This window comes from Mesoplodon mirus (assembly GCF_964341445.2).
Source record: "Mesoplodon mirus genome assembly, chromosome: 7".
Taxonomy (NCBI): Eukaryota; Metazoa; Chordata; class Mammalia; order Artiodactyla; family Ziphiidae; genus Mesoplodon; species Mesoplodon mirus.
Genome location: NC_138983.1, coordinates 128,675,932 through 128,703,323, shown reverse-complemented (window position 1 = coordinate 128,703,323; position 27,392 = coordinate 128,675,932). Strand labels below are relative to the sequence as shown.

The 27,392-nt window shown below is 38.1% G+C and overlaps 1 protein-coding gene across 2 annotated transcripts in view; it reads right to left on the bottom strand.

Moving 5' to 3' along the window:
* Window positions 1-1,935: 1,935 nt before the first annotated feature.
* The window catches only part of ARHGEF12 (Rho guanine nucleotide exchange factor 12), a 144,631-nt gene continuing 119,174 nt past the window's right edge, over window positions 1,936-27,392 (bottom strand). For both annotated transcript variants that reach the window (XM_082626614.1, XM_082626615.1), the window contains 19 exons: window positions 27,147-27,279; window positions 26,810-26,845; window positions 26,324-26,478; window positions 25,202-25,348; window positions 24,016-24,101; window positions 21,208-21,333; window positions 19,468-19,582; window positions 17,743-17,843; window positions 15,811-15,888; window positions 14,610-14,685; window positions 13,914-14,081; window positions 12,972-13,059; window positions 12,404-12,490; window positions 12,186-12,265; window positions 11,656-11,889; window positions 9,015-9,485; window positions 7,799-8,115; window positions 6,607-6,676; window positions 1,936-6,038 (listed from right to left, as the gene is read on the bottom strand). In XM_082626614.1, the coding sequence (XP_082482740.1) occupies window positions 6,028-6,038; window positions 6,607-6,676; window positions 7,799-8,115; window positions 9,015-9,485; window positions 11,656-11,889; window positions 12,186-12,265; window positions 12,404-12,490; window positions 12,972-13,059; window positions 13,914-14,081; window positions 14,610-14,685; window positions 15,811-15,888; window positions 17,743-17,843; window positions 19,468-19,582; window positions 21,208-21,333; window positions 24,016-24,101; window positions 25,202-25,348; window positions 26,324-26,478; window positions 26,810-26,845; window positions 27,147-27,279 (2,579 nt within the window). In that variant the 3' untranslated portion in view covers window positions 1,936-6,027. The remainder of the gene's footprint in view (window positions 6,039-6,606; window positions 6,677-7,798; window positions 8,116-9,014; window positions 9,486-11,655; window positions 11,890-12,185; window positions 12,266-12,403; window positions 12,491-12,971; window positions 13,060-13,913; window positions 14,082-14,609; window positions 14,686-15,810; window positions 15,889-17,742; window positions 17,844-19,467; window positions 19,583-21,207; window positions 21,334-24,015; window positions 24,102-25,201; window positions 25,349-26,323; window positions 26,479-26,809; window positions 26,846-27,146; window positions 27,280-27,392) is intronic.

Genomic DNA, 27,392 nt, shown 5'->3' with positions numbered 1-27,392 from the left:
TATCTTCTATTATGCCAGGTCTTAGAGATTTGAAAACTATAAAACACTCTTCTAAATACTTTTATTGTGGAAAATATAGGAATTTTTCATAAAAACCTGTAATGGGTTTACCATTATTTTTAAATGAATTAATGTTCTTATTACTTTTCTCATTTCTCATAAATTTTCTCATTTTAATTTCTAATAAAGTAAATATTGATAGCTATAATAATCCACATGAACTTAAGTTCCTCCATAAGGTCAATAATTTTTAAGAGTATAAAGTGGTCCTGAGATCAAAAAGATTGAGAACTGCCACATTATATCATGCTAACTGCCTTTAATATTTAAAATAATAAGATAGGAGAAAAAATTTCTCTGTATAGACATTTCTCCAAATTTTTTTAAAAGATCACCAAGATGTACCGTAATTATTGTTACTGATCAGAATGTGTTCAGGCAGCCCCAACCCTGTGGTCACACCTACAAAGAAAGGGATCCTCTGAAATCAAATGCTGTAAAGGAAGCCTTAACTTACGGGTTCAACAGCACCCTAATCAAATGAAGGGAAAAGACTAGAATAGAGAGCTCTGCCTACCTTTAAGGATTTCAAACCAAGGCCTCAGCTGATGCTCAGGGAATGATGATGTCTCGCTAGTAATAATAGGGGGCAAAACAAAATATTCCCTTGAAGTGTTTTCAATCAGTCACAAGAATTATACTTGACATTACAGGAAAAAAAAGGAAAACGTCTACATCTAGCTATTTATCTGTAATGTTTTACGACGTTCGTCATAATAGGAAGATATTAAGTTCAATTGAAAAGCAAATTTTTCATCAGTATAGATCCTCTTACCTTTCAAGTCGGTATTAAAACTTTGGTGAACCAGTCATTTGGCTTCAAGAGGATGGCAAAAAGTGGAAGTAATTGCTCACATGCAAAGACAGGGTTTGACCTTCTCCATTCCTGTAAGAAGATGGCTGTCTAGGAGCAAGTGGGAATAGTATGGGTATTTATTTCTTCTATCAGTTATGTTTATAAACAGAGCTAAGAGCACAGACAGGTTAATTTCTGCAAAGTACATTTGACTTAACTTGTTTTAAGGTTTAAAAGATCTACAAAATCCTAAGCATTTTTATTAATTTATTTTTTATTTTCTGGCCGCACCGTGGGGCTTGCGGGACCTCAGATCCCTGACCAGGGACTGAATCCAGGCCACCCCAGTCAAAGCCCAGAATCCTAACCACTAGGCCACCTGGGAACTCCCCCTAAGCATTTTTTATTATGCTTATTAGCTCTATCAGCCAAACGCACTGCTGAATGACTGGAAACTAAACTATTATCCCAAGAATAAATCAAATTACACCTCTATGTCAAAACCAACTACAAAAAAGCCCAAAACTCAAGGTTTTGAAATGGGAGAGTTGAAATGGGATCCATAAAAGCACAGAGATGTTGGTAGTCTAGGAAGTCCAACATTGAGGATAAGAATGGTAATAAAGATGTCTTATTTCATTTAGGGTAGCATTAAACCAAAGTTATCTTTAAGTGAGCCATAAAAGCTGCCCCATTTATCCCACTAAAGTACACTTAAAATTTTTGTTATATATATTTTACCACCATTAAAAAAATAATGTAATATATTAAAAGAATCATTGTACATTTTAAATGAGTAAATTGTATGTTATGTGAATTATATCCCAATAAAGCTGTTAGAAAAACAACAACAAAGCTGCCCAGATGCTGGGGCAATTCCAGCTGTGAGTGTCCTCATGGAAGTTTATGTATTACGGAGATCAACTCGCTGGTCTCACTAGTAAAGATGCTCTAACAAGCAGGAAGATATTTGACAGTCACTGCCAGTAAGATCACTTAAGGCCTCCTTGGTGTTAGAACTTTTCTAATATAAGTCGTGTAAGACAAATCAAGAGGAATATAAATAAAAAGTCACATACTTGGTTCCTTTAAGCATATTTAATATTTGAATTCTCATTTTCTATTTTCCCAGACCCCAGAAAACAGAGTTTTTAGATGACCAATATTTTGTTCCAGAAACATACAGCCTTATCAGCTAATTCATAAAAGAGCTATTTTACAAAGGTACATCTGGATAATTAGAACAATAAAGTCTTTTAGGCATTTCAAAACGTGATCAGTAAAAATACATGATTATTAATAAAGTTTTTTTTAAGATAGTTCCAGATTTCTTTAAAAGTAATTTCTGTTAAAGAGTACATGATTGTATGGTGAACAAGGAAAATAAAATGTTCTAGCAGGAAGAGGCTGACTAAGAATAGCCCCCAGTGTGCATTACAGTTATGTTTGCAGTACGTCTGCTTAGCCATTGGCACCTGGAAATGGTGGACAGGGCTTCCTTCTAGGAGGTACAATTTTTTCCTACCAATTTATTTTCAAAACCATCAGTACCAGTGGGGAAGAATGAGGCAAAGGAACTCTTTTCTTAAGGAAAAAACAATTTTTCAGATCACTTTGGAAAGGGGCGGAAAAGTCAGCAAAAACATGATTTACAAAACGAAAATTGTAATACTGGGGGCAAAAAAGCTAGCCAGCAGAAAGCTGACTGGAAGGTCCTGCTAATCTTCTGTTTGAGGTCTTCTGTACACAGTTCTGAACGGTGCCCCCCGTGACACATAGGGAAGGAAATATTGACCAAAGCTCTAGTAGGTCAAAATAACATCATATACCACCTTCAAAGAAGACGGCTTCCAGTTTGAAATATAGAAGTGCCACATAATACACCAAATTTAACAATATCAAAACGAAAAAAAAAGTATGCGAGTAAAAGACAACTCACAGGAAGCATAATTATTTTCTTTAGCTTTGAAAATAAGGAAAAAATGGGCTCTTCTCTACTATCACACTAGCTCCCCACCCGCTTCCATAAACACATTAACAAAAAAACTTTAGAGGGACTCATCCTTTCTAACAGCTGTTAAGAGTTGTTTTAGGGAAAAGAAAGCCAAAAAGCTTATAAAATATACCTTCTGTGCAGCATAATATAATAGTAACCGTTTAGGTCCTAATAGCCAAGACAACTCAAGCAGTCCAGGTTAGCTGATTTTAAAGTATGCCAAATATATCATTTCTAGGGCAGTGATCATGATTTTAAATCACAGCACTCTGGGGGTTTGTTGATTTGCCTTAATTCTGTTCTCTAAAAGGAAGGAGACACTCCAAATGTAATTTGCCACTTAATAGCAAAGGAGCCATTAGGGCCACATGAGAGAGCACAGGGTCACGGCAGGTCACTACAATAGCTAAAACCCAGCTCTCCTGCTCTCGGGAAGGTTGCTTTGTCTACACCCCTGGATCTTTCCGTATGGAAGTAGATTCCAACTTCTAGTCACGTAACTTTGAGAAAATGGCTTTGATGGTAAACAGCCTCACTCAAAGACAGGGTGAATATCTAATTCCATCATTCTGAAAGGCAGGTAGAGTATCAAAGTCGAATGGATGTGATTATAATGGCCAAAAGAAAATAGAGGGTGTGGGAGGCCAGCATGAGAAGAAGGGAAGAAGTTAGGTTGGTAAGATAAAAAGATCACTCAAACTTGTGGAATCTTTTCAGAATTAGACTTCATCTGGGGGCTTTGTTTGACAATCTGGATATGAATTTATTTGGAAGTACTAGAGCTATGGTCAAAATATTTTTCCAGTTAGCCCTGTTTTTGCTCCAAGGAGAGGTTAAACTTCAGGAAAAAGAAAAGCAAATAGTTGCTAGGGACAAGGGACTGGCTGAGCTAGAAGAGAAACCAAAATTCTGCTAACCTACAAAGCTTCTTAAAGGAATGAGTGCTGGAGAATTATGCAATTACCCTGTAGCGTCTGAAGTTAAGATGAAAGTTCTATCTGTATTTACCGTTCTCCTGATTAACTGTCCACAGATGGTATTAGTGTCAAGTAACTACAGGTGTAATTCTTTCAGTTGGGAGTGACTACATTATTTCCAGCAGCACAGTGTAACCATTTGGTTTTTACTTGCTTCTCTTAAGAGATACAGAAAGTTCAAGTCCCAAGCTTTACTTATATATTAGCCTCTGCTTCTAAAAATTTTAATCCCATTTGGATTTAATTTATACTTGGGCTACAACTCAAGATAAAATTCTAATTTATAGATGAGGTCCAACAATCCAAGTTGGTCTGCTTAAAAACATAGATCAGTTTTGGAGAAACAGAAACAGGAATCTGGACATGGGTGAGCTTGTTAAGTTGTAGTGGTGTTTATAAAAGTAGTTGGGAATCCTTACCACTTGTGGTGAGGGGAAAATTTTATATATATATATAATATATATAACATATATATATAATATATATATAGCATATATATATAATATATATTTATATATATTATATATATATTTGGGCAGAGGGTGGGGGGATGGAAGGGAAGAGTGAAATTACATCCTAACTACCCACAGAGTTCAGAGGGCACTACTGAAAGATATGAGCAGTGGATGAACTCCTTGCATACTAACAGAATTTTCATATTTGACAGATGATTTAGTTTTAGTTGGCAAAAATACTCCAAAACATACATACCTGATGCACAAAGAAAACCACAGAAAGCCAACAGAACTGAAGGAGTTCTCAAGTTACGGTTCTGAAACATTTATCCTCTGGAGGGTGCTGCCAGGACTACTATTCATTCTAGAGCAGGCAGTTACCAGTGCCTTGCCTGCAGTGTCCAGTGTATGTTCTGGTCTGCAATTTTTAAGGTCAGTCATGCACCAGTGTGGAAAAAGCTCCAGCAATGAAGTCGGAGGAAGTGCTTCTGGAGCCGGCTGGAGCAGCTCTGTCTTCTCCACCACAGCTTTCTCCGCTCCACTCTCGGCTCTCCTTTAACTCGAAGAGCCCTTTGGCACCATCGGGGCAAAAATTAGAGTCAAACCTCCAGGTACTAAAATGTTACTGGCCTTATAATCAGCAGTACCCGTGGCTCGTGAAAGCCATTGTTCAACTCAGTAGTGATTCAGTTACACAACCTTCCCAGACTCTCACCCGCTCCCACCCCACCTTCCTTCAGCGACCCCCACCCCTGCCACCACCTGAAGCAACGCCGTTTGCTTGTTTTTACTTCCTGCTCAACCTGCAGGGGTAATTTTACCCAAGTGCCAAAGTCTAATGTATACTTATAAAAATGAAACAATACCAAGAATAACAAACTTATAGTCAAGAAAATAAAATTTGCTTTCCTCTCCCTCCCAAATCCCAACCCTCAACAGAAAAGGAGACAAGAGAAGAAAATACACCCATTTTCAAGTGCCTGCTCTTTAGTACACTGAGGATTCCTGTTCATTGGGAGTGGATCCCAGCTACAGAGAAGAGGTGCTGGCCTCGGGTGGGAGGAAGCCCTACCTGGGAGCACAGAGCTCAAGTCCTCTGTGCTCAGGAGTCCCAGCAGACTACACTTTGGAGGTGACCCTCAGACAAGCAGCCTGCTGGACGGCAGAGGGCACGGGATACAGTCTGGTGGAGGCCACATGCTTCTCCCTGCCCTGCTTACCCCTCCTCCTCTTCACCTCTCTACCCCACCTCCTAACACCCCACACTGAACTCTCTGTTTCGGGAGCAATCGATGCTTGGGTGTACTAGATACAAAGGGCTAAAATTCTCACTACTCAGTTAAAACAAAACATGGCAAAATAAAAATTAAAATGTGCTTTCAAATACGGAATGAAGTCAAATAAATACATCTGATTTTCTCTTTTTCTTACGTCTAAGTAAAATTTCATATTCTACACCCAAAGCTCTATACATTTGGTTTTTGTTCTGAATCAAAATGAATTTCTGATAGTGAGGAGAGCAGAGTGAGAGAACGGATGTCCCCTCACTGACAGACTAGTGCAGCTGCCAGGCTCTGAAGAACCAGTCCCGCTCTGGGCCCCTGGGGCGTGGCTACCCCAGGGTGTTCGCAGGCAGATCCTCTGTCACACACTCTCTCTGTGTCCACACTGGAGCCAGGACGTGGTGATACAAGGCCGATGCTCAAATCCGACAACCTGCAGTCACCTCCAGGACACGCGGCTCTAACTTTTATCTGGGAAGAACAAGGAGATGTGGAGATCAAATTAGGAAGAAAGAACGAATTAAAATGAACACTTAGAGAATATAGTTGAAATCTGTGGACACTGGGAACATCTTTGTTTCTGGATCAGAATAGCCTCATCCAAAAGCATGAAAGCAAATGAGTACAAATTGCTGCACTGAACACAAATCCATCTGTAGTCACAGGGAGACACTGCTTTCGCCGTCAGGGGAGACACAAAAGCATAGCAAGACCTGAGGAGGACCTGCCTCCACCACTAGGGAGCCTCAGTTTCCTGGGGCCACCACAGCTCTGCCTTCTGCTTTTGCAAAGGTGAAGAAAGACAGAAGGAGGGTGGCGTGGGGACTGACAACTGCAGCTTCTCTTAGAAAACAAGAGCTGAGTCAGCAGACAGCGGCCTCTGCTTGATATATGATGTTTGGAAACAAGCAGTTTTTCTAAGACAGAGAAGATATGGAATCTCAGAAGGTTTCCACTTTAAAGAATAATAAATCATTCCATTCAATGCACTGTTCAGGCAGGATGATTCTTGAGTCTGAAATCCACAGTTTTCACATACCTGAGTGCTTGTCTATGAGGGCTGATCCAGCCAGCCTTTGGCAAAGAATGGTGTAACTTTCCTCCACCTTCTGTAAAATAAAACCCATAGGTTTTTCATTTGAACATCATGAAAAATTTATTTTGAAAATAGGAAAGAAGGCTTTTTTATATTATAGGGACATGCTTCCAAATTTCAACATTAACATCATTAAAAATTTTGTTAGTAGGCGAAAAAAGTAAATTTCATTCCTTTTACCTGTTCCTCTCGAGTGAATAACTTAAAATGTTCCCACATAGAAGAAAGTAGAGGAGAGGGCAACCGGTAGAGGTGATTATCCCACTGCCCCCCCTCCCCGCCCGGAGTCACCCTGAAAATGGTCCCACATGTGGCATGAACTAAATTAGAGCCAACGTGCCCTCAGTGGTCTTTTCAAATCTTATCAGCCACAGGGTGACCCTACATATAACCATATGAAGAAGGGAAAACCTACCACATGAAGTTAAAAGAAAAACTAAGGGAGACCAGTCTTTAGCTAAGAGGCTAAGGACACTTTAAACTCTGGTCCCTGAAACCTCTACTAAATGATGTCATGACAAACATTTGGGCTCTAGCAGCTGTGCCTACTGATAGCAAACTTATAAAGTCCTGTTGTCAGAAATGACCACACAGGTCAGTTTTGCAATGGTGGCTTAGGCAGTGACATCTTCAATTACCAATTTACAAAACTCCCACTCATAGGCAGGCCTTTAAATTATAGGAGCCACTGGAGACAATTTCTATCTGTCACAGCACGTGGGAAACTACCAACATCACCTAACAATTCACAGATAATTAATAGGTTACGGCAAGTTAAAGCATTTCCCAGCCTAGATTCCTAACTACACAAACCCCACCTATCTCAGCTTACTGCCCACATCTTCTCATGGAGGCCAGCCAATCATCCCAAATATATTTAGGTTCTTAAACTTAGAAACCCATACAAACACACAGTTTACAGAGCTACAGTTTTTTCTGTTCTTGTGATCAGATTAAAAAATGCTGATATCAGTTTTTCATCCAGGTCTATTCACAGACAATCGTCAAAGAAAACATACAAAAATCTAGACCCTGAGCAAGGTTACGGACAACAGCATGTTAATCATTCTACACTTCCTCTCTGTTAAATGTGTTTTTTATATCCGAGTCCTAAGGATGTTGAAGTCTGAGGTACCTTTAAGTGTTCAAGGTCAGCCTCTATCTTACGAATGTACTCCATGATCTGGCTTTGTGAATCTGCACAGGAGGAGGGACTCCGGATCTCAAAACAGGAATCCTCCATAGCTCCCCAGCGCTGCTGGACCAGGAATTCTGGGGTGAAAGGTGAAACTGCCCCATCAGAATGAGCATTCTGGGGAGAACGCTGCTGCCGGCAGGTAGAGTCCATAGAGGGGATGCCTGTCGCGGGCTGCGGGGGAAGCGAGGAAGCAAGCTCCTCGTCCGTGGAGCTCTCCTGCACTGTTTCATAGCCATCAAGGATCAAACAGGTTCCTATGGATAGAGACAGAACAGTTTGATGAGATTAGTGCTGCCATCATCACATCAGAAAACAGACGTGGGGTGATTTGCTGACAACTTTAAAAGCTATTAAAGAAGGGGAAAGGCCATTAATTCCCAAATTCCCCAGGTTAAGTTTTAAGTACCTCAGAATTTTCTTACATCAGGTTAAAGGTACACTTAGCAAACTTTCCTGGTAATTTCTGAGTAACTTCATATTCGTTAGCATTCTAAAAGTGAAAAGCTGAAAACGACCGAGTCCCTACATGATCTTGCCACCACCCTGCCTGCCAAACACCTGCCTTGCTTCATCTCCCACCGCTGTCTCCCTCACCCTGCACTCTCTAACCACAGCACGCCTGCCCCTGCCTCACAGCCTGGGCGCTATTCTTCTCTGCTGGAACACGCTACTTCCAGGTACCCACACGGCTTCTTCCTTCACTTCCCTTGGGTCTCTGCTCACATGCTACCTCCCGAGAGGCCTTCTTCCCTGATCACCTTGTCTGCCCCCATTACCCTCTGCCCCTCAGTGTGACTTATTTTTCCTCCTAATTCTTACTCTCTGATATCTATTTATCTGTTAACTCATTTACAGTTAGTTACTCTTTCCCCAAGTAGTGCTCAAGCATCATGACAATGGTGGATTTTTCCATGTTTTATTCCAGGCTATATCTCCCAGCACCTAGGATAGGGTGTGGCATAGAGTAGATTCAGTATTTATTTATTGCTTGAAAGAACAGATACTACACACACACACACACACACACACACACACACACACACACACACACACACACACGAGAGAATGCTTGGATACCCGAGCGACATCCATTTCAGCACATAGGACAAATAACAATGATTGAAATCAAAGTTTAAATGTGAAAGGAACTTGCCTGAGATGCGCAAATTAACATCCTTCTCTTCCTTTTTAACTGCTCCATCACCTTCTGATGGATTATCATCACTATGTGCTTCACGGGCATCAAAAAAGTGCTCTCCACTCTCATCAAGACCCCCTTCTGGCTCTGCGGGAGGCATCTCTGGGGTCATAATCATGTGGTCCATTACTAAAATGTTACTTGCCTGGCTCTCTTGGAATGCCAGTACCACTGAATCCCGTGCAGCAGAAGATTCAGTTGAAGTCCGTGGACTGTAACAAGTTGAAATGTCACCAGTTCCAGTTCTAAAGGGCATCTGTCCTTCACAAGGATGATAGGCCTTAATATTTTCAGGGTTCTGGGTTCCACTGTCTGCCTGCACCCCCAGAGAGGCTGTCCTGCATCTTGGGAAATGTGGCCAGTCTTCCTGAATGCTCTTCTCAGCCAAACCCAGCTGTTGTACCAGCAACTGCTTCAACAAACCCACTAAAAGATGTAGGAAGGGGGGAAAAACACACGCATTCACAACTATACCCTCAAACGGACAGAATTAAATTGGAGGACTTATCAATTCTCTCTTCAAGTAAGTACCTTTTTAGTAACATACAGGCAAAAATATTAATTTCATACAGTCATTTTTTGTTTTGAGAAATGAAATACAACACCATCTAGAGAAAATTTAACATCAAACTTGACTTTAAAAAAATTTAAGAATTCTCAGTGGGGATTCTCTTATTATTCTCCTATATGCCTACCTCTCCACATTTTCTACCATATAACTGGAATAATACCCCAAAGGTACTTCTTAAAAGGATGTTGAAAAGCCATGTTAATCTAGACAAAAGAACCTGAAAGTTCTGCTTTTTCCAGAAGCAGACACTATCTGCATAGGCATTATTTTTTTCTAATTTTATTAGACACAGAGAACATTTATTTTATCATCTATAATAACCCAAAGAATCTCCTTAAATGGTGAAGAAGAAAATAAAACTGCCCTGTAAATTTAATTCTGATGTTTGGTAGCATGCATAATTTCAAAGGATAAGGAAATATTTATTAATTTTTAAAAATGACCTCACTAGTACCACAGCTTCCTTTGGTTGTTGAATATAGAATGGATTTAATTTTAAATGGGCAAGTGCATGCTGTGAGGTCACTCACACAATGAGAGGGACACTGGGACAATGTTAGTGGAACCATCAGAAATCATTACCACTGTTAACTTTCTATGAGTCTAGAATAAATTAGGTTTTAAAGAACTTGACCAATTCCGTACTTTCAACTCGGCCTTAATTTCTATCTTCTGTCTCTTTAAATAAAGTTTCCACATAGGTTTGGGTCTTTGACCCTCCTTCTTTTTGCTCTGCAGTCACTTCCTGAGAGACGCTATGAATACTTATGGCTTTGACACTCAGATCCATCTCTCTTCCTGACCTCTTCCAAAATTCCAGTCTTAAAACTCTCAACTTCCTGCTCATCCTTCCTCTTAAATGGCTTGCCATTCATTACCATAATCTCAACATGTTTTAAAATTAAGCCCATAATCTATGGCAAAGAAAAGAAGGAAAAAAGAAAGTGTAGCAGTGGTGGTCTCTTCTAATTTTTATTTCTGACAAAAATACTGAAATTATCTCTAAATAGTCCCTTACCTTTGCCCTCACAACCAAAGAAGTCAATTGTTTCAAGTATCTGTTGGTTTCACACTTTATTTTTATTCTTCTAACACCATTCTAGCCCAAACCCTTTTAGCCTCAAGCCCAGACCACTCCACTCCAACTCTATTCCCATTCAAATCCTTTCGCAGCTCTCAGCCGGAGTAATCTTTTTCCATTAGTCATACACCCTAGCTTAGCAACTTCAAATGCTTCTTACTCTGCAGCTAAAGCAATCATTCTCAGCCTTTTTCCCACCTCCAATACACCTGAGACGTGTGATCCACTCCCATTTGTAGCAGTGGTTCTCAACCAGCTGGAGAGGGAGTGGGTGGCTAACCAAATGGCAAGGACCACCCATTCGTGTGTGTGCGCGCGCGTGTGCGTGCGCGCGCGTGTGCGTGTGCGAGTGCGTGTGCAAGAAGGATGGGTCGTGGTGAAGAATACTACAATCTCCACAAGAAAACAGAAGAATATCTGTAGCCTGAAGAAGTCCTCAAAACCCTGCAGCCTGCCACCCTTCACGTCCGGAGGACTCAACCTGCTCTTCAAGGTCCACAACAGCCGGGCTCAACACGCGTCCTCCACCTTTCTAACTTTGTCCGCCGTGACTCCTTTAGCTTGTGCGGTCTGCCCCGGGCCAGCTGCCCTACCCACTGCTCTCTGAACACCCTCAGAGCTTTTGCCTCTGTGTTTTGGTCCTATTTGGTCCTACCATTTTTCTTGTCTGACTTCTATATATTCTGCTAAATACCTATCTGAATCTTACCCATTCTTCAAGGCAATAATCACACCTCTCTTGTTTTCTAATGCCTCCCTTCTCTGGTCACGCCAAGCAGATCAATTTTGACATACCTATAATGTTTTTTTACTTAAGAAGGTGAGGGAAAGTTTTCTCTCATCTTCCCAACTAGACTGTAAAATTCTTGAAGGGAAAATTCATGGTACATTATAAAACTCTGGTGCTTAATAAGTATCTGTATTAACTTATGAATAAAACTTACAATTCCTTAGTGCATCCAACGCCCACCGTTCTTCTGAGACAGGCAAGTGTGGATCTGGGATTGTGATTTGATAACTGACTCCAACTTCCTTTAGAGTTCCATCTGCATGCTGCTCCTTTGCAAACTGTCTCTCAGCCACAAAGAGATCATCCACCTCTGATTTCCCAGAGGTATCCAGTGAATGAGATTGAGGTTTTGACGACATTAAAGGAGACTCTAATCCCAAATCTCTGTCTGTTCAATGGAACAGAAAAAGTAGAACGTTATCTTAACAAAACTTTTAACGTGAAGCATACAGGAAATATTTGGAAAAAAATAACCGCACGAGCTACAGAGATTGTCCGCTAAGTAAAATACATGGCGCTTAGTGCGGTGCGATAATGGTACACAGAAGGCGCACAAGCAAAGTTTGTTAAAGTGAATAGCTGATGCCAGATCCTGCATAAACCAAAAGAGTTAACGTTTCTTCACATTTTATTGAGTCATATGTAGACTCCATTCTTCCAGGTTAACTTAACAGATCAGTTTACCTGGACTCTGCAGACCAGTGACTGAAATGCCATGATGTTCCACTTTTAACTTTGGAGATTCTTCTTCATCATTGTCTCCTCTATGGAAGGAAAAAAAAAAAATCTTTCAGCTTCATGAGGTGCCTAAACATCAGTGCAACAAAATGTTAAGAATTATCCATTCTTTCTCTGACCAAAACCACAAAGTCGTTCCTACTCGGAAGCAAAGGCACACTCACTCGCAAGGTGGTGACTGTGGCAGTGGAATTGGCTTTGTGGACTGCTCCTTCACTGATGCAGCCATCCGACAGATTAGGTCCTGCCAGCTGCAGGAAGTTTGAAAAGAATACAAAACACAGGAGGGAAAGGAAAAAGAAACACACTTTAAATACACTCAGAAAGCAAAAATAAAAACTAACAAACCATACCAGAAGCCAAACCAAACCAACAGTCAAAAAACACTATTTCTGCCAGAGAATATCTTTATTTTGGTGACATACTAATAAGTAGAGATTACAAAACCTAACAACATTATGGATACACTACCCATGAAAAAAACTTCACGACACTGCTGAGAATTTTTTCTTTAGGAGAGATACTTTCAATAGGATAGAACCAAAATAAGAGAGATCCATCTAAAGAGGAACAAATTCTTAGAAGAACACCTCTCAAAGAATATAGAGAAAGTACTTGTTTCCACATAGTTTTTGGTTTTCAAAGTTCTTTTACAAAAGCAGTTAAATTGTGGAATATTATATTCAGGATAATAAAACATATTAGAGCAAGGTAGCTATATCCAGTACATACACAGTCTTTTCAGAAACTGTCTGTGCCACCAGTTCATAAATTTGGGCTCCATTGTCAGACATGGAGATGACGAATAAAGCTTTGTTATCTGGGAAAACAAGACAAAAATTACTCTAACAATATGACTCACAGAGGCTGGGAAAGATGTTTCTAGGGTCCTGGTATTATTCTGCATCTTAATCTAGGTAAAGGTTACACCTGATCACTTTGGAAACACACATTCACTTTGTAAAACTCATCAAACTATAACTTAAAATTTGTGCACATCATTGTATGTTATACTATATATAATATACTTTAATAAAACAAAGATTATAAAAGCTAGCACTAATTCCACAGTAATTTATTAAAAACAAGAAAGTGTCAACGTATCTAAATGACTGAACTACAAACATTATTGCTCTTTTTGCATTTATTCTGAATTGCCCTTTTGCTAAACGGTTAGTAACATTCAGTGGGTGTTGGAGAAAAGAGGTCATACATTTATCTTACCACTATGGAACTAACAAGTTTTAAAAGGGATCTCCTTATTAGTACAGTTAATATGTAACTTCCTAACTGAAACTGATTTTTAAAAACCTAAATCATACCTACTTCTTCAGTTTTTGCCTTTTCCCCACGATATCAAAAAATGAAACCTTTTCAATGGGATTACCTCCAATTTACTGTCTTCACGAGTGTCATCAATGATTTGAACGTGACATAAAGATAAAAGTCATATGCAGAAATTTTTCAAATGCAGAAAATTATTCAGAGAATCTAAGCATCCTGAGTAATTTGGGGGTATTCACGTTCTAAGCAGTAAAGAAATTTCATTTAATCTGTATAAGAATATAAAAGGAACAAAACTCTACGCCAGTTGTGCTGCTTCAGCGACACTGAGTATCTTACGCAACGTTACGATGAGCCTGGAGGTTAGCGTCATTCAGCAGACATACTTGCCTGTGGCCACCTGTCGAACCAACACTGTATTCAACTTGATGACAGGGCTAAATGTGTGTTTGCTATCACCTGTAGATGCCAGAATCTTACTATGACACCTTAACACCAGTCTATCATCCTGCTTTTGTAACAATACAAGAATATCTTCCAGCAGCAAAGTGTACAGATCTAGAAATAAAAATGTAGGAGAGGTGATTAGTACAGAAATTGAGATGTGTTTTATAAACTTTATGACAATTTGACATCAAAAACTGATTTCTGTTAAATCTAGTAAAATTTAAAAATGTACTTGCTGTTGTATTTTTTTATTTCATTTTTTAATAATTCATTTTTAATGTATTACACCAAAGTGTCAGTTTGTGACTGACAAGAGATAAAAAACACTGGTTCTTCACCACAGATAGTTTGAGATACAGTGGTTTAAAGGAAGCTGAGACTCATTAGAATACAAGGATGGAGACAGGACTGAATCATGACAAAATTTTCTGCTTCATCCCTAAATGAGTATTTAGCATGCTTCACATATAACAAAATAACATAAGCAGATCTTCTGTAAATGAGTAATAACACAAAGTACCATTGCTAACTGCTGTCACTGAAAAATGTGAACGGCTATCTCTTCTCTTTGGCATAAGGAAAACTTCCTATTCTTTTCCTTTCTCCACTCTCCCCCAAACCAACAGACAGTACACCTACCTATAGTTTTATCTCTATTCACCTTCCAAACCAATGGCCCTTCATGAATCATCTTCCTTTTTGTTAAATCCAAATTCTGCCAAAATAAAGAGAATTACACACAAATTATTTCCAAGCACTTAGTGAGATGATATTCCATTTAGTCTCCTTTCCAGAAATTCTTACTATAAAAGATACCATTTACATTCACTATTACTGATATCCGTCAACTACTGAAAATGGAATAAAAATCAGGTTAAAGTAAGCTGCATAAAATTTTCTAGAGAGGAAAAAGCATCTTGTAGAAAAACATTCAGGAGTACTGTCTTCCAAATTTCACTCTAAACAGATGGTAACAGCTAATGAAAATGAAGCTGCAAATATTCAGCTACTAGATTCTCAACCCCTTCCTTATTTTTTCTACGAATAACTAACTAGATGAGGATGATGTATAGCTTATCTATAAGAAGCCTCTGATCTAGGCTCTCATTCCAAAAAAAGTTCTAAGGAATAGCATTTCACAGAAGTCCAGGTAGTACTGAGGCTTGCTCTAAATATTAATAACTTAATAAGAGAATCATCTTTTAGCATAAGTAGCTCTAGAAAAATCTCATTCTCTGGAAGTTAAGTGGCTCAGCATATTAGCATGCTTTTTGATAAGTTCTAAAAATAAATAAATAAAAGTCTATTTTAACAGCCACCAAATAAATCTGCCAGAGCAACCAGTGAAATAGTATAAGAAAGACTTAAAATCCTAAGTTACTCAATACAAAAGCTCCATGTACTAGAAGGGGCAATTAATAAATATTTTTCTATCATTCCTGTAATGGTTTCAACTTTTATGCTTTTGAAGAGCTTCATAGAAAAATAATTATCTTCCTTTTCTCAAAAATCTGGAAAGTTCCCACACTAAACAAACAGGCTTACTCTTATTCAAACTACAGAACACAATAAAACTAATTTTAATAATAAGTAATGTTCCTTAGTCTCCTACAAATCCTTGTCACAAAAAGTTAGTTTCACATAAAATATTCCCCTACTGAAAGACTAAAGCAATCCTCACACAGACCAAGACATTTAAAAGGAAGAAAAGAACCATAAATACAGACAATCCATGATGCAAGAACTCCTTCAGGCGATGTATGTTCCCACTAAAATGTTAATTACCTGCCAAGTCTTTAGCAAATTTTATGTTTTAAATTGTGATTAGACCATCCCTTACCCTGAGCTCTTCAACATTTGGGTACTCTGACAACTTCAGATTGGAGGTATCAAGGCGACGCTGATAATCTTCTAAGCGCTGAAAATGAGACAGGACACAGCTAAGGTTACTGCTTTGGATATCAATGACCTCCCTGTTCCTAAATCAAATGGACACTGTACCTGCATTCTGCTGAACTCTCTGCAACATCAGACACAACCGACAACTCACTCTTCCTTAAAACAGTCCCTTCTTTTGGCTTTGGTGATATTACCCTCTCCTAACTTTCCTCCTACCTCGTTAGCTGTTCTTTTCCAATCTTCTTTTCAAACTCTCTGGCTGCTAACTAGCATATATTTACTTTCTAAATATGTAAATAATGTACATGGTACAAAATTCAGAAGGTAATAGAAGGCACACAATAAACAGTAAGTCTCCCTCTAACCCTGTCCTCTTGCCTTCCCAGCCCCAATTTTCCCTAAAGAAGAAACCTCTAATACCCATTTCTTGGGTAGCCTATGAGAAAAACTCTAAGAAAAAGGAATACATATGGATGTAAGCACGCTTGGCTCTGTTGCATGTAGATATAGCTTTTTAAAAAGAAATATATGGTAACATAATACATTCATATGTGTATTACTCATTCAAAAGGTAATGCAATATATTCATATACACATTTCTCTCTCTCTCTCCCTGTGTGTGTGTATCAGTCATCAGTATATCTTGGAGACTGTTCCACATTAGCACATAGAGAGAGAGTAGTCTATTTTTCCAGTGGCTGCGTGGTATTCAACTCTGTGAATGAACTATAGTTTCTTTAACTACACCTTACCGATGGACATGTATATTAGAATAAATTTCTAGAGAAACAACTGTTAGACTAAAGGGTATATTTTTCCGCAAGATTATAAAAATTTCCAAATATACAGAAAAGTCTGAATGTGTAAACACCCATATACCCACCATCTCCATTCCACAACTAACATTTGCTATATTTGTTTTATCATATACCTATCCATCTATTCATCCCTCTATCTATCCATCAATCCAACTTATATCGTGGACGTGTCTCAAAATAAGTTACAAATATAAGACACTTTATCTCTAAACATTTTAGCATGCATTATCATTAATAAGAGTTCAATATTTATTGACAGTTCTTTTTTTAAATTAAAATTTACATACAGTGAAATGTACACATTTTAAGTATACCTTTCCACCAGTGTTTACCAATGCATATGCCTGTGTACTCAAGTTCCTATCAAGATATGAAATATGACCATCGATCACCTCGGAAGGCTCCCTCATACTTCTTCCTAGCTAGTCTCTGTCCCCAGATCCCCAGTGACAACCATTTTTCTGATTTTTTCCACCGTGGATTAGTTTAGCCTTAGAAGTTCACATGAATAGAATTACGTATATGTACTCTTTTGTGTCTGGTTTCCTTCACTCCGTATAATGTTTGTGAGAGCCACCCATTACTGCCAGTATTACTTTAATTTATGACTATATTTCCATTTGGTTTACGCTATAAACAGTCCTGTACAAGTCTATGGGCACGTATCTTCATTTCTCTTGCGTAAATCACCAGGAAGAGAATTGCTGGATCAAAGAATGGATGTGTGAATACGTACATTTTTAATTTAAGTATAAACTGCCAAGTTGTCCTCTGGGGTTTTTATCATTTTACACTCCGAACAATACATTTGGAAGTTCCCATTTTTCTACAGCCTCACCAACAGAGTGAATGAATAAGCAAACAAACAGCTAGAGATACTCAAAAAAGCCAAATACGACTCTGATGTTCTATCCCAAATTGATCTGGACCCACCTATTACATGAATAGTTAACAAATATCCTGCCCTTCAATTATGTAATAACAGATTCCAGGTAACACTAATTTAATATTCTTATTCTCACTGTCATCCTGTCTTCTTGCTTTTTCCTTCTTACCTGCTTGTTTTCTGCCTCCTTAACAGCCTGATTTACATAATTTAAGATCTGACGACAGTGATCTGCAGCTCTCTTCACCTTCTCCCTTTCTGTTGGCCATTCTAAATACAGCAAAGAAATCCAAAATGAAAAATGGAGGAAATAAGAAAAGAATGTAAGTATATACATAAATGAGATACCACTTTATTTCAACAGTTATAAAAGCATAGTAAGACCTTGAATATTTTATTTATTTAACTTTTATTTTTATTTATTTATTTTTTATTTTTGGCTGCATTGGGTCTTCGTTGCTGTGCACGGGCTTTCTCTAGTTGCAGCGCGTGGGCTTCTCATTGCGGTGGTTTCTCTTGTTGCGGAGCACAGGCCCTAGGTGCACGGGCTTCAGTAGTTGTGGCACGTGGGCTCAGTAGTTGTGGCTCGCAGGCTCTAGAGCGCAGGCTTAGTGGTTGTGGCACACGGGCATAGCTGCTCCGTGGCACATGGGATCTTCCCGGACCAGGGATCGAACCTGTGTCCCCTGCATTGGCAGGTGGATTCTTAACTACTGCGCCACCAGGGAAGTCCAAGACCTTGAATATTTTTATACCAGGCTAAAATCCTACAGCAGAATCTCAATTCAGGTAGTTTTTGGACAGGTAAGACTTCTTATCATAGTACTTTAAGCATCAATACTAACCTTTAAAAAGAAACCAAATCCAAGAAGAGATGCTTTTATCAACTATCAGGCCCACCCAAAGGAGTGGGTTTCATTCACATTGTAAGCTATATAAATGGGACCCCTTTCCCCCTATCAAAGTGCACAGCCTACATGATTATGGACAGTGGACCCATTAAACAATATATTTTGAATGATAATTCAAAAAAACTTCAAAATATGTTTCTTTGAATTTGGTATTATATTAAAGAAAGAAAGTAGTTTACAACATTTGTATCATTAAAAGAAGGTGAACTTCACCAAAATGTGTTGAGATTATGTTGAGGTTCTATTTTGGTAAAGAATACCAAAATCAGAATATTCAAAATTACTATCCTCCAAACAATAGTCCAACTATATTGAATAAATATATTAAAGTATAAAAGGTAATGTGTATGAGTATTTTCAAATTCCCAGGCATAAGAAACAGGCATTTGATTGCATAGAATTATTAATGAGAACTAAGTATAAGAGCCTAAAGCTCAATTGAGAATCGCAGATTCACTTCACGTTTCAAAACAGGAGAGTTGGAATGATATGCACTGGTTGGACTTAATGAAAGTATATATGTAGATACAAAACATCTCTGCAACCCAGTATAAGCCTTCTTCAAAGCAAATATGATATATGCTAGAGGAAGTATTGGTAAACAATTTTTGTACACTTTATAGGCCATATGGTCTTTGTCACAACTACTCAGCTCTGCTGCTGTATTACAAAAGTAGTCAGAGACAACATTTCAACAAGTGAGTATGACTATGTTCCAATAAAACTTTATTTACAAAAATACATGGTGAGCCAGATTTAACCCGCGATCCAGAGTTTGCCAAACCCTGTGCTAGAGCTATTAACGGAGTACATTAAATCAAATTGCCCAAAGAAGACTGGATTGAATCTTGTTAGAACATCTGGCCGTACTATTTGGAAATTCAATGTCCAGACACCAGGATGCTGTGAGAGATTATTCAGCAGAATATGTGTTTTTGTTGTTGCTGTTCCTAAGTTCTTTAATTTCAGTGAGAATGCTGTACCTGTGTATTTGGCAATATTATCCAATAGAAGAGGGTACTTGGTAAGCCTCTGCATTTGGGTGGGAATGATATCTTTCAGCTGCAGACGACGACACAGTGGATTACTCTCAGCATCCTAAAATTAAAGTCAAATAAGTGAATTTGTAATTCTTGTTAGGACTATGATTACCTAACACATACCACATATTCATCATGTAACTGTCTACAGCAACACAGTTCTGGTTATTAAATTAAGACTTAAAACCTGCCACGACATACCACCGCCACGCTACACTTCTGCTTTCTCCTTTAATCACATAACGTTGCCTGTATCACTCAGCCTATGGCTTCTGTGTTATCTATTCAAGCAAAGACTGAGAGCATCCGTAATCAACTCTAAGAATTTCTTTCTTGTGAAAAAAGTTTTATCTTCACACATTAAAAAAAATCTAGTTACATTTTTCAACGACTGGCATTCCTACCAAAAGCTGGTCCGTTAATTTGTTATCTGCCACTCCGAGTAGGCACAACAGATCACCAGTCTCGATATATCAGCTCAACTGTAATAGGGTTCTGTAAACTTTTCAGTAAAGTGCCAGATAGTGAATATTTTAGGCTCTGCACGCCATCCGTCTCTGTCACAACTATTCCACGCTGCTGTTTTAACACAAAGCAGCCACAGACAATACATAAAGGAATGAACTTGGCTATGTGTAGTGAAGAGTTCTAAGATGGCCCCCAAGATTCTCACTTTCTGGCGTACACACCATATAATCCTCCCCCAGCCTTGAGTGTGGACAGAACCTATGAATCTGATGGGGTATCACTCCTGTGATTAGGTGACTATCAGTTAACGCTGAGTCAATCAAAAAGGAGACTGTCCTAGGTGAGTCTGACTTAAGCAGAGGAGCCTTTAGAAGAAAGCTCTGTCAGAGAGACGCATTCCTACTGGCCTGGAAGAAAAGGACACATCCATCTTGTAAACTGCCTACAAGGGCCACGTAGCAAAGAGATTTGGGCATTCGCTAGGAGCCGAGAGCAGTTCCTAGTCAACAACAGCAAGAAGACAGGGCTCCCGGTTATAGTTACAAGGAAATGAATTCTGCTGACAACCCGTGTAAGCTTAGAAGAGTGGCAGATGAGAACTGCAGTTGCAGGTGATACCTTGATTTCAGCCTGGTGAAAGCATGAAGAAAGGACACAGATAAACTATATCTGTACTCCTAAACTATAAAAGCTGTGACATAATACATTTGCATTAAGTTGCTACATTTGTGGTAATCTGTTATACAGCAATAAAGTATAAACTGTGTAAATACAGCTTTGTAAACTTTATTTACAAAATCAGGGAAGAGGCTGGATATGGCTGGTGGGCTACAGTTTACTGACCCTTGGTCTACACCAATATATACCCTAGTAAGCATGACTGCTTATTATGCTCGTCCCTGGGCTTGATATAAGGCCATTCTGGTGTTTTGACGGTATTATTTTAACAGTGTACACGGGCCATTTCCTGACAGTATCGCCATGGCAATGTGGACTTCTATGTCAAGTATTGTAATCCTGCCATATATTCTTTATTATTCACCATTCCAATATCATCTTTATATCCTCCAGTAATTTAAGAGAAAATGTATGGCTTTAAAAACGTAAACATAGATATCATCCTTGTAAAAAATTTAGTCTTAGGATTCCCCTAGTTTGTTCCATAGTTGATAAAAAATTGCATTTCTTTTTTCTTACATGACACACTCAACTCACTTGCACAAAAGTCTGGAAACGAGAATCCTTTTTCTGACGAGACTTGATCATTTCCAGGGCAAAGGGTTGGTTACTGCAAAAGGTAGCAGCAGCATGTTTCAACTTTTCCTCACCGGGTCCACTGAACTGTGCCAAGAACGCAAAGAACACAATAGAGAATGGGATACTGAGCTTATATAAGGCCAGGCAAAATGAGAGACAGCCACAATCCTTCCAATATTCCAATAAGTATCCTCAAGTGACAAGAAACAGAAATCTACACATTTTATGTGGATTATCAATGATTCTCCATTAAAAAGGGTCTGACCCTGACATATCCAGACCTTTTCTGATCATAGTCCAATATTTTCTAGCTTGCAGCCTACCATAACTTACTACTTTTTCAGTCTATTCCACTTCTAAATCAGATAGAAACGTTGACACTTGGGGAATATGAGACACAAAATGCTTAAAGACTGGGATTAAATTTGATTTTCTTAGAATGTGACACCTTCACAAAAATTACTGTCTTACTGCTCTAGGAAGAGAATCCTTGGGATTCTAGCTTACTTTCTTACTGTGAAATCTGGGGCAGGTCATAACTTTTCTGGGTCACAACAAAATTAAATCACTGCTGCTTCACCTATGTAGAAGGTAGGGATCCATCCCTTGAATTTCTCTTGGGGAAGATTCATGAGCCTATGACCCTCTTTTACTAAAAATTATACTTTTTACTGATATTTTTCATTTGTAAATTTAAGTTTGTATATGCCATGATTTTAAGGTTTCTTATAAGACACCTAACAAGTGCTTCACTCATAATAGGTATTCTTATAAGTACAGGTCAAATAAATGATTTTTAAAAACCTTTATATTTGTAGTAATTGCTTTATGGTTTATAAAGAAGCTTTTCATAAAAATCTCCCATTTAAAGCCATATTTCCAAAAGTTTATACACGAAGGTATTTTGTAAAAAATCCTTTTGTAGGGCGTTTGTAGATAAATTCAGAGTATTTTCTCTTCAACTATGACACATACAAAGTGATATTTTAATAGGTTGCTCCAATGTTGTATTCTTATTCTATTATAAATATAACACTCAACATATTTAGAGATGAGACTGGCAGCATTTTTGGTACGTTAGTCAATCCAGGTGCCACGCAATTACTAACAGCGGCTGTTTACAAAAGAAAATAACGCCCTAGCCTCAAGCAGTTTTACAGTGGTTTTACTAGCAGCATAAGTATATATAAGGTGATCTCAAGGGACCAATACTGGAAAAATATTCTCCAAGACTATTTTTTTTTGCGGTACGCGGGCCTCTCACTGCTGCGGCCTCTCCCGTTGCGGAGCACAGGCTCCGGACGCACAGGCCCAGCAGCCATGGCTCACAGGCCCAGCCGCTCCGCAGCATGTGGGATCCTCCCGGACCGCGGCACGAACCCGCGTCCCCTGCATCGGCAGGCGGACTCTCAACCACTGCGCCACCAGGGAAGCCCGACTTAAAACTTTTTAATCCAAACTTAACAAGAAAATTGATGCTATGTTATGTCATACCACGAATTTTGTTTCAAGTTGAGTAGGGTGCTGCCAAGGCAACAGAACTCAGAGATCAAGAAATAAAATGAGTCCCACCATCACAGAGTAGCCACAGAATAAGCTGGATTTTTCAAGGATGTTAAGTCTCCTTAATAACAATGATGCCAGCGTGGGCCTAAGGAGAAAATACTTTGGAAAGTTCAGTAAATGCAAGATGAGACTGGATTATGATTCCCTGATCTTGTTCTACTGTCAAGTGGCTAATGGCTAAGAAGAGCTCTACTAATAGATTAGTAGATTTTGAGTCACGGTCTCACCATCAGTGAAAGGAGTAGGATCAAGATTGTTTTAGTCAACTTTCTAGTGTTTAATCATTGTAAAATTATCTATCATTGTAAAATTACCAAAAAGTTATCATTGCAAAATTACCAAAATCTTGTGACATTTCCTCAGTCTACATATTGAAGTAAACATCTGTTGGCATAGCTAAACAGTTCTTGTTCAACCAGTGTTAAAATTTTGAGAACTACATCACATATTTTACTATTATTCACAGCCTTAACTATAGTACTTTCTTTAAATGTCTGGATCAAACCCACTTTCCCCTAGGAAGATTTTCTGTATGTTCCAGTTCAGGTCTCCTTGCTATCTATTCCCATAATAACCTGTATTCTCCCCTTTTTGTAACACTGATCACACTTGAAATAACTAATGACTGTTTTTTTATTTTTATTTTTCCCATTGACTATAAACTCCACTAGCGCAGGAGCCGTATCTGTTTTGACTGCTACTGCATCCCCAGTACCTAGAACAGTGCTCGGCACGTAAGTATCTATTATGGAGTATATACTGATAAAGAGTCAAACAGCTACTGTAGTCTCTGAACTCTTTCCTGGTACATAAGATTAAGTAATTTTCACTTTTCTACTTTTGTGATGGTAGCTCTGGATCTACAATTGTCTAACGTTTTACAGTACCATTCTGAGATTTTGACAACAGAAGATAGTTAAAAATTCTACATCAGTTAAATTCTTTTTTATCAATATCCATGTTACTCTACATTCTTTTAAACACAAAGAACTAGTACCTTTAATTTGATGAGAAAAGAGCAGGTAGTTGATTGGGCACTTATTAGAAGAATAAATAAGAATACACAGTTGGGCCCCTTTTCATCTTTACATTAGCTTTGCAAAATGGATGAGTTTGCATACTTGGGAAGGTTAGCAACTTAACCTTGAATCTGATCAAGTGTCTATGAAAATTTTTAAATTAAATAGCAAATCTCCTTACCCAAGTCAGCAAATCTTCCCCGATCTGATCAATAACAGATGTCTCATTCCTCTTTCGAACAGCCTTCATTTGCTCATTCAACCCAACTAAGGGAGGAAAAAAACAATGAAAAAAATTAAGCATACATTCATTTCAGGCTGAGATACTGGTAATACCACGAACCTAAATTTTCAAAAAAAAAAAAAAAGGATTTTCAGAGTAGTATATAGCTGCTTCTGATCGCCTTAAATACAATTCTGGACCCAATTCCTATAAACCTAAATGTTTTGAGTTCTATCTGAAAAACAGTTGCCAAAGCATAAAACAATGTGGAAACTAGCACATTATACACAGTATAGGTGCATCAAATACGCATTTAACCTCAAGACTCCATCTATAACCAACCATGTTCGTAAAAAACAAAGTTCAGTGGTACAGATGACTCCGTCCACTGTTCCTTTCAAAATGTGTGTGTTCCCAGGCAATGGATATCATCATGCTTGAATGTGTCCGTGCACACTGGTGAGATCTAGGATCACCCACAAAGGAGCAAAAAGCAACCATTTGGTGGGAGGGTGTTGGTAGGTGGTGATGGCATCCTTGATGAAAGAAAGACTGAAAACTAAGGGTCCTGGAGAAACAGTGACTTAAAAAGAGAGGAACTGATACCACTGTCTACAAAAGTCCAAGATAACTACAACCAGGGAAAGCCAGCAAGACAGATATTTTATGTATTCACTCAAGCATTCCAAGCAACAAAACAATAAAATAATTTAATTCCTGAAAATATTCCCACCATGGGATTATATACTGTATATTACTATTTACAAAATACATTTATACATACATTATTATATAGAATATATTTTTTTAAAACATATATATTGTAATCAATAGGGAATTTCCAAGGGTAATTTTAGCTATTCATGTTTTTCATCTCAGACATTGACTTTAGGCCCGAAGTCCTGTGTGTTAACACTTTGTATAAAAAAGGCTGATGGGGGCGTGGGGTGGGGGTAAAGGGTTGGGGAGAAATTCAAAGATCCAATCATTTCTTTATGTTATGCTCACATTTAATTATATAATTTCAGGAAAGCTAACACATGGATACATTTATAAGATTTTACTGTTATGGTCCCTTTACATACTCACAATCTTTTATCTATTGGAAATGTTAGGGACAAAGATCAGAGTCAATTTCTCTTACTGTGAAGTTGAAGAATATCTTCTAAGTTTGAAAAAATTTTCCGTAGTTCTGAAGGTGACAGAATTCCTTCTCTGGAAACTCGCTGATAGAACACTTGATCTAGAACCTTCAATGTTCGAACATGAGCTCTTTCAGTGTAGAACAATTCTAAGCAGAAAAAAAGGAAATATAAAATGTTACCTTACTTAGAATGGGATCAAACATAGGCTTTGGCTGAAATTAAGGAGCAAATGAGTTATATAATAATTATTTATAGTTTTGAAAGGATATAGTATCTCTGAAGTCACTTCTTGATTACATTCAACTCTCCTACAGAGCTATAAATACTGGCAAATGAAAAATATCATCAAAACTATTTTGTACTTAAAACTTAACAATGTACTCCAAAATCCATTGGTTGGTAGCATCAACCAATCACAACTACAGCATTAGAAAACTGTAAGCCCAAATAGCATACAGACTTTGAATTGAACCCTCTTCAGAAATAATAGCACTCTGTGTTACCTAATTTGCCTATAAACTCTTATTTCTGAGGCCAGACTTTATAATCTCACTATGTCTCAATGCTGCTAGAGACAGGAAGGATATTTATTCAAATCACAGCCTAAAGACAGTAGCAGGTACAGCTTCCATGTCATCTCTCTGTCACATATATGCTAGGATAAAATAAAGAACATGCACGAGGATAAAGGAAGACCTAGATTCTAGTTTTCTTCCAATCACTTATCAGCTGTATGATCTTGACTAATTCAACCACTCATCCTGAGCCTTAGCTTCCTCATTTACAATCTATGCATAAAAATAATTTAGCCTGAAAGTAAAGTGATGGGACAAATGTTGTCTCAATGATTTTTCAAGGTTAAGATCTATAATGCTATGAATTTTAAATAACCTGAATGCTAAATACATTTTCCTTTTAAATTATCAATAAGAATCATACAATCATTTGCATTTTTAAGTTGGAAAGTTCAAGGATCGTCAATCTATTAGTTTAATTTCCTCTCTGTTCAAAACAAAAGGCTAGCAGACACTTCGAAGCAAACTCCAAGGCTCAGGGGTTGGTTTAACTCTAATAAAACTCAATGTATGTGAATAACAACAACAAAAACTAATTAAACTCACCATTAATTACTTCCTGTCTTTTGATCTCACAAGGCTTTAGTGCCAATAACACTTCTCGACTAACGAGCTGTTGCCAGTTGGGTGGATCTGTCTCTAAGTCATTTTCAAACTGTTCATCCTCACTTTGACTTTCTCCCAAAGCTATGCTGTCAAACCTAATGAAGAAAAAATAATGGATTCTATTTGAGGATATCACATGGACAATGGGAAACAGCACAAGTCTTTACACTACAGTAAATCCGCCATATTTCTGAAGTACTGCTTAGCATAGAGCCTGAACCATCATCCTCTCCTACAAAACAGCTTACGTGTGTTATCAATACCTCTATAAATATCTTTTTAAATAATGCGTTTATTAAGAAATTTCTTTTATACTATCTAACAGATTTGTGTACAGGGTTTCTTTTCCTTTAAAACTAGGACTTTGGGGAAAACGATATATTTCTTAAAATATGCCCTATTGAAAGCTACTTTAGGAATACTTACTTTCGAAAGGGCTTTGGTGTCCCATGTTCAGTCACCCTAAAATGATGGAGAACAGAGAGTCAACACAAAAACAAAATGGAAATCAAGAAATTTATGACAAAGGTACTCAAAATTGTGTTAAACTACAGTGGCTGATAAATAATTCTGGATATTGCAATGATTTAGTATCAAATAAATTAAAACACATTTCAGTACCTATCTAGTATTTACTACCAGTAAGTTCTACTTCTTCCCCCAAAAAACACATGGGGGAAAAATGCTACAGAGTGTAGGCATACTATACAGTGAAAAACTTTTAAGCAATGTCCTAAACGCCCCTAAGATATCACTGAATTACCTTTCCACTTCCCATTCCTCCTCCTGCACTTGATCTAATGGAGGAGGTGGGAAGTCAAAGATGGTACTGGGAATACGAGGTGTGCCATCTAAGGAGTCTCCAGATGCTGGCGTTTCTCCAACTTGCTTTGATCCTGAAAAGACACAAGTCAGACATTCAGATGGTGTTACTAAAGACAATGATTAAAAAAAAAAAAAAAAGAATTAGTAACCCAGAAAGTTTCAACCTCACCCATAGCCAAATTCT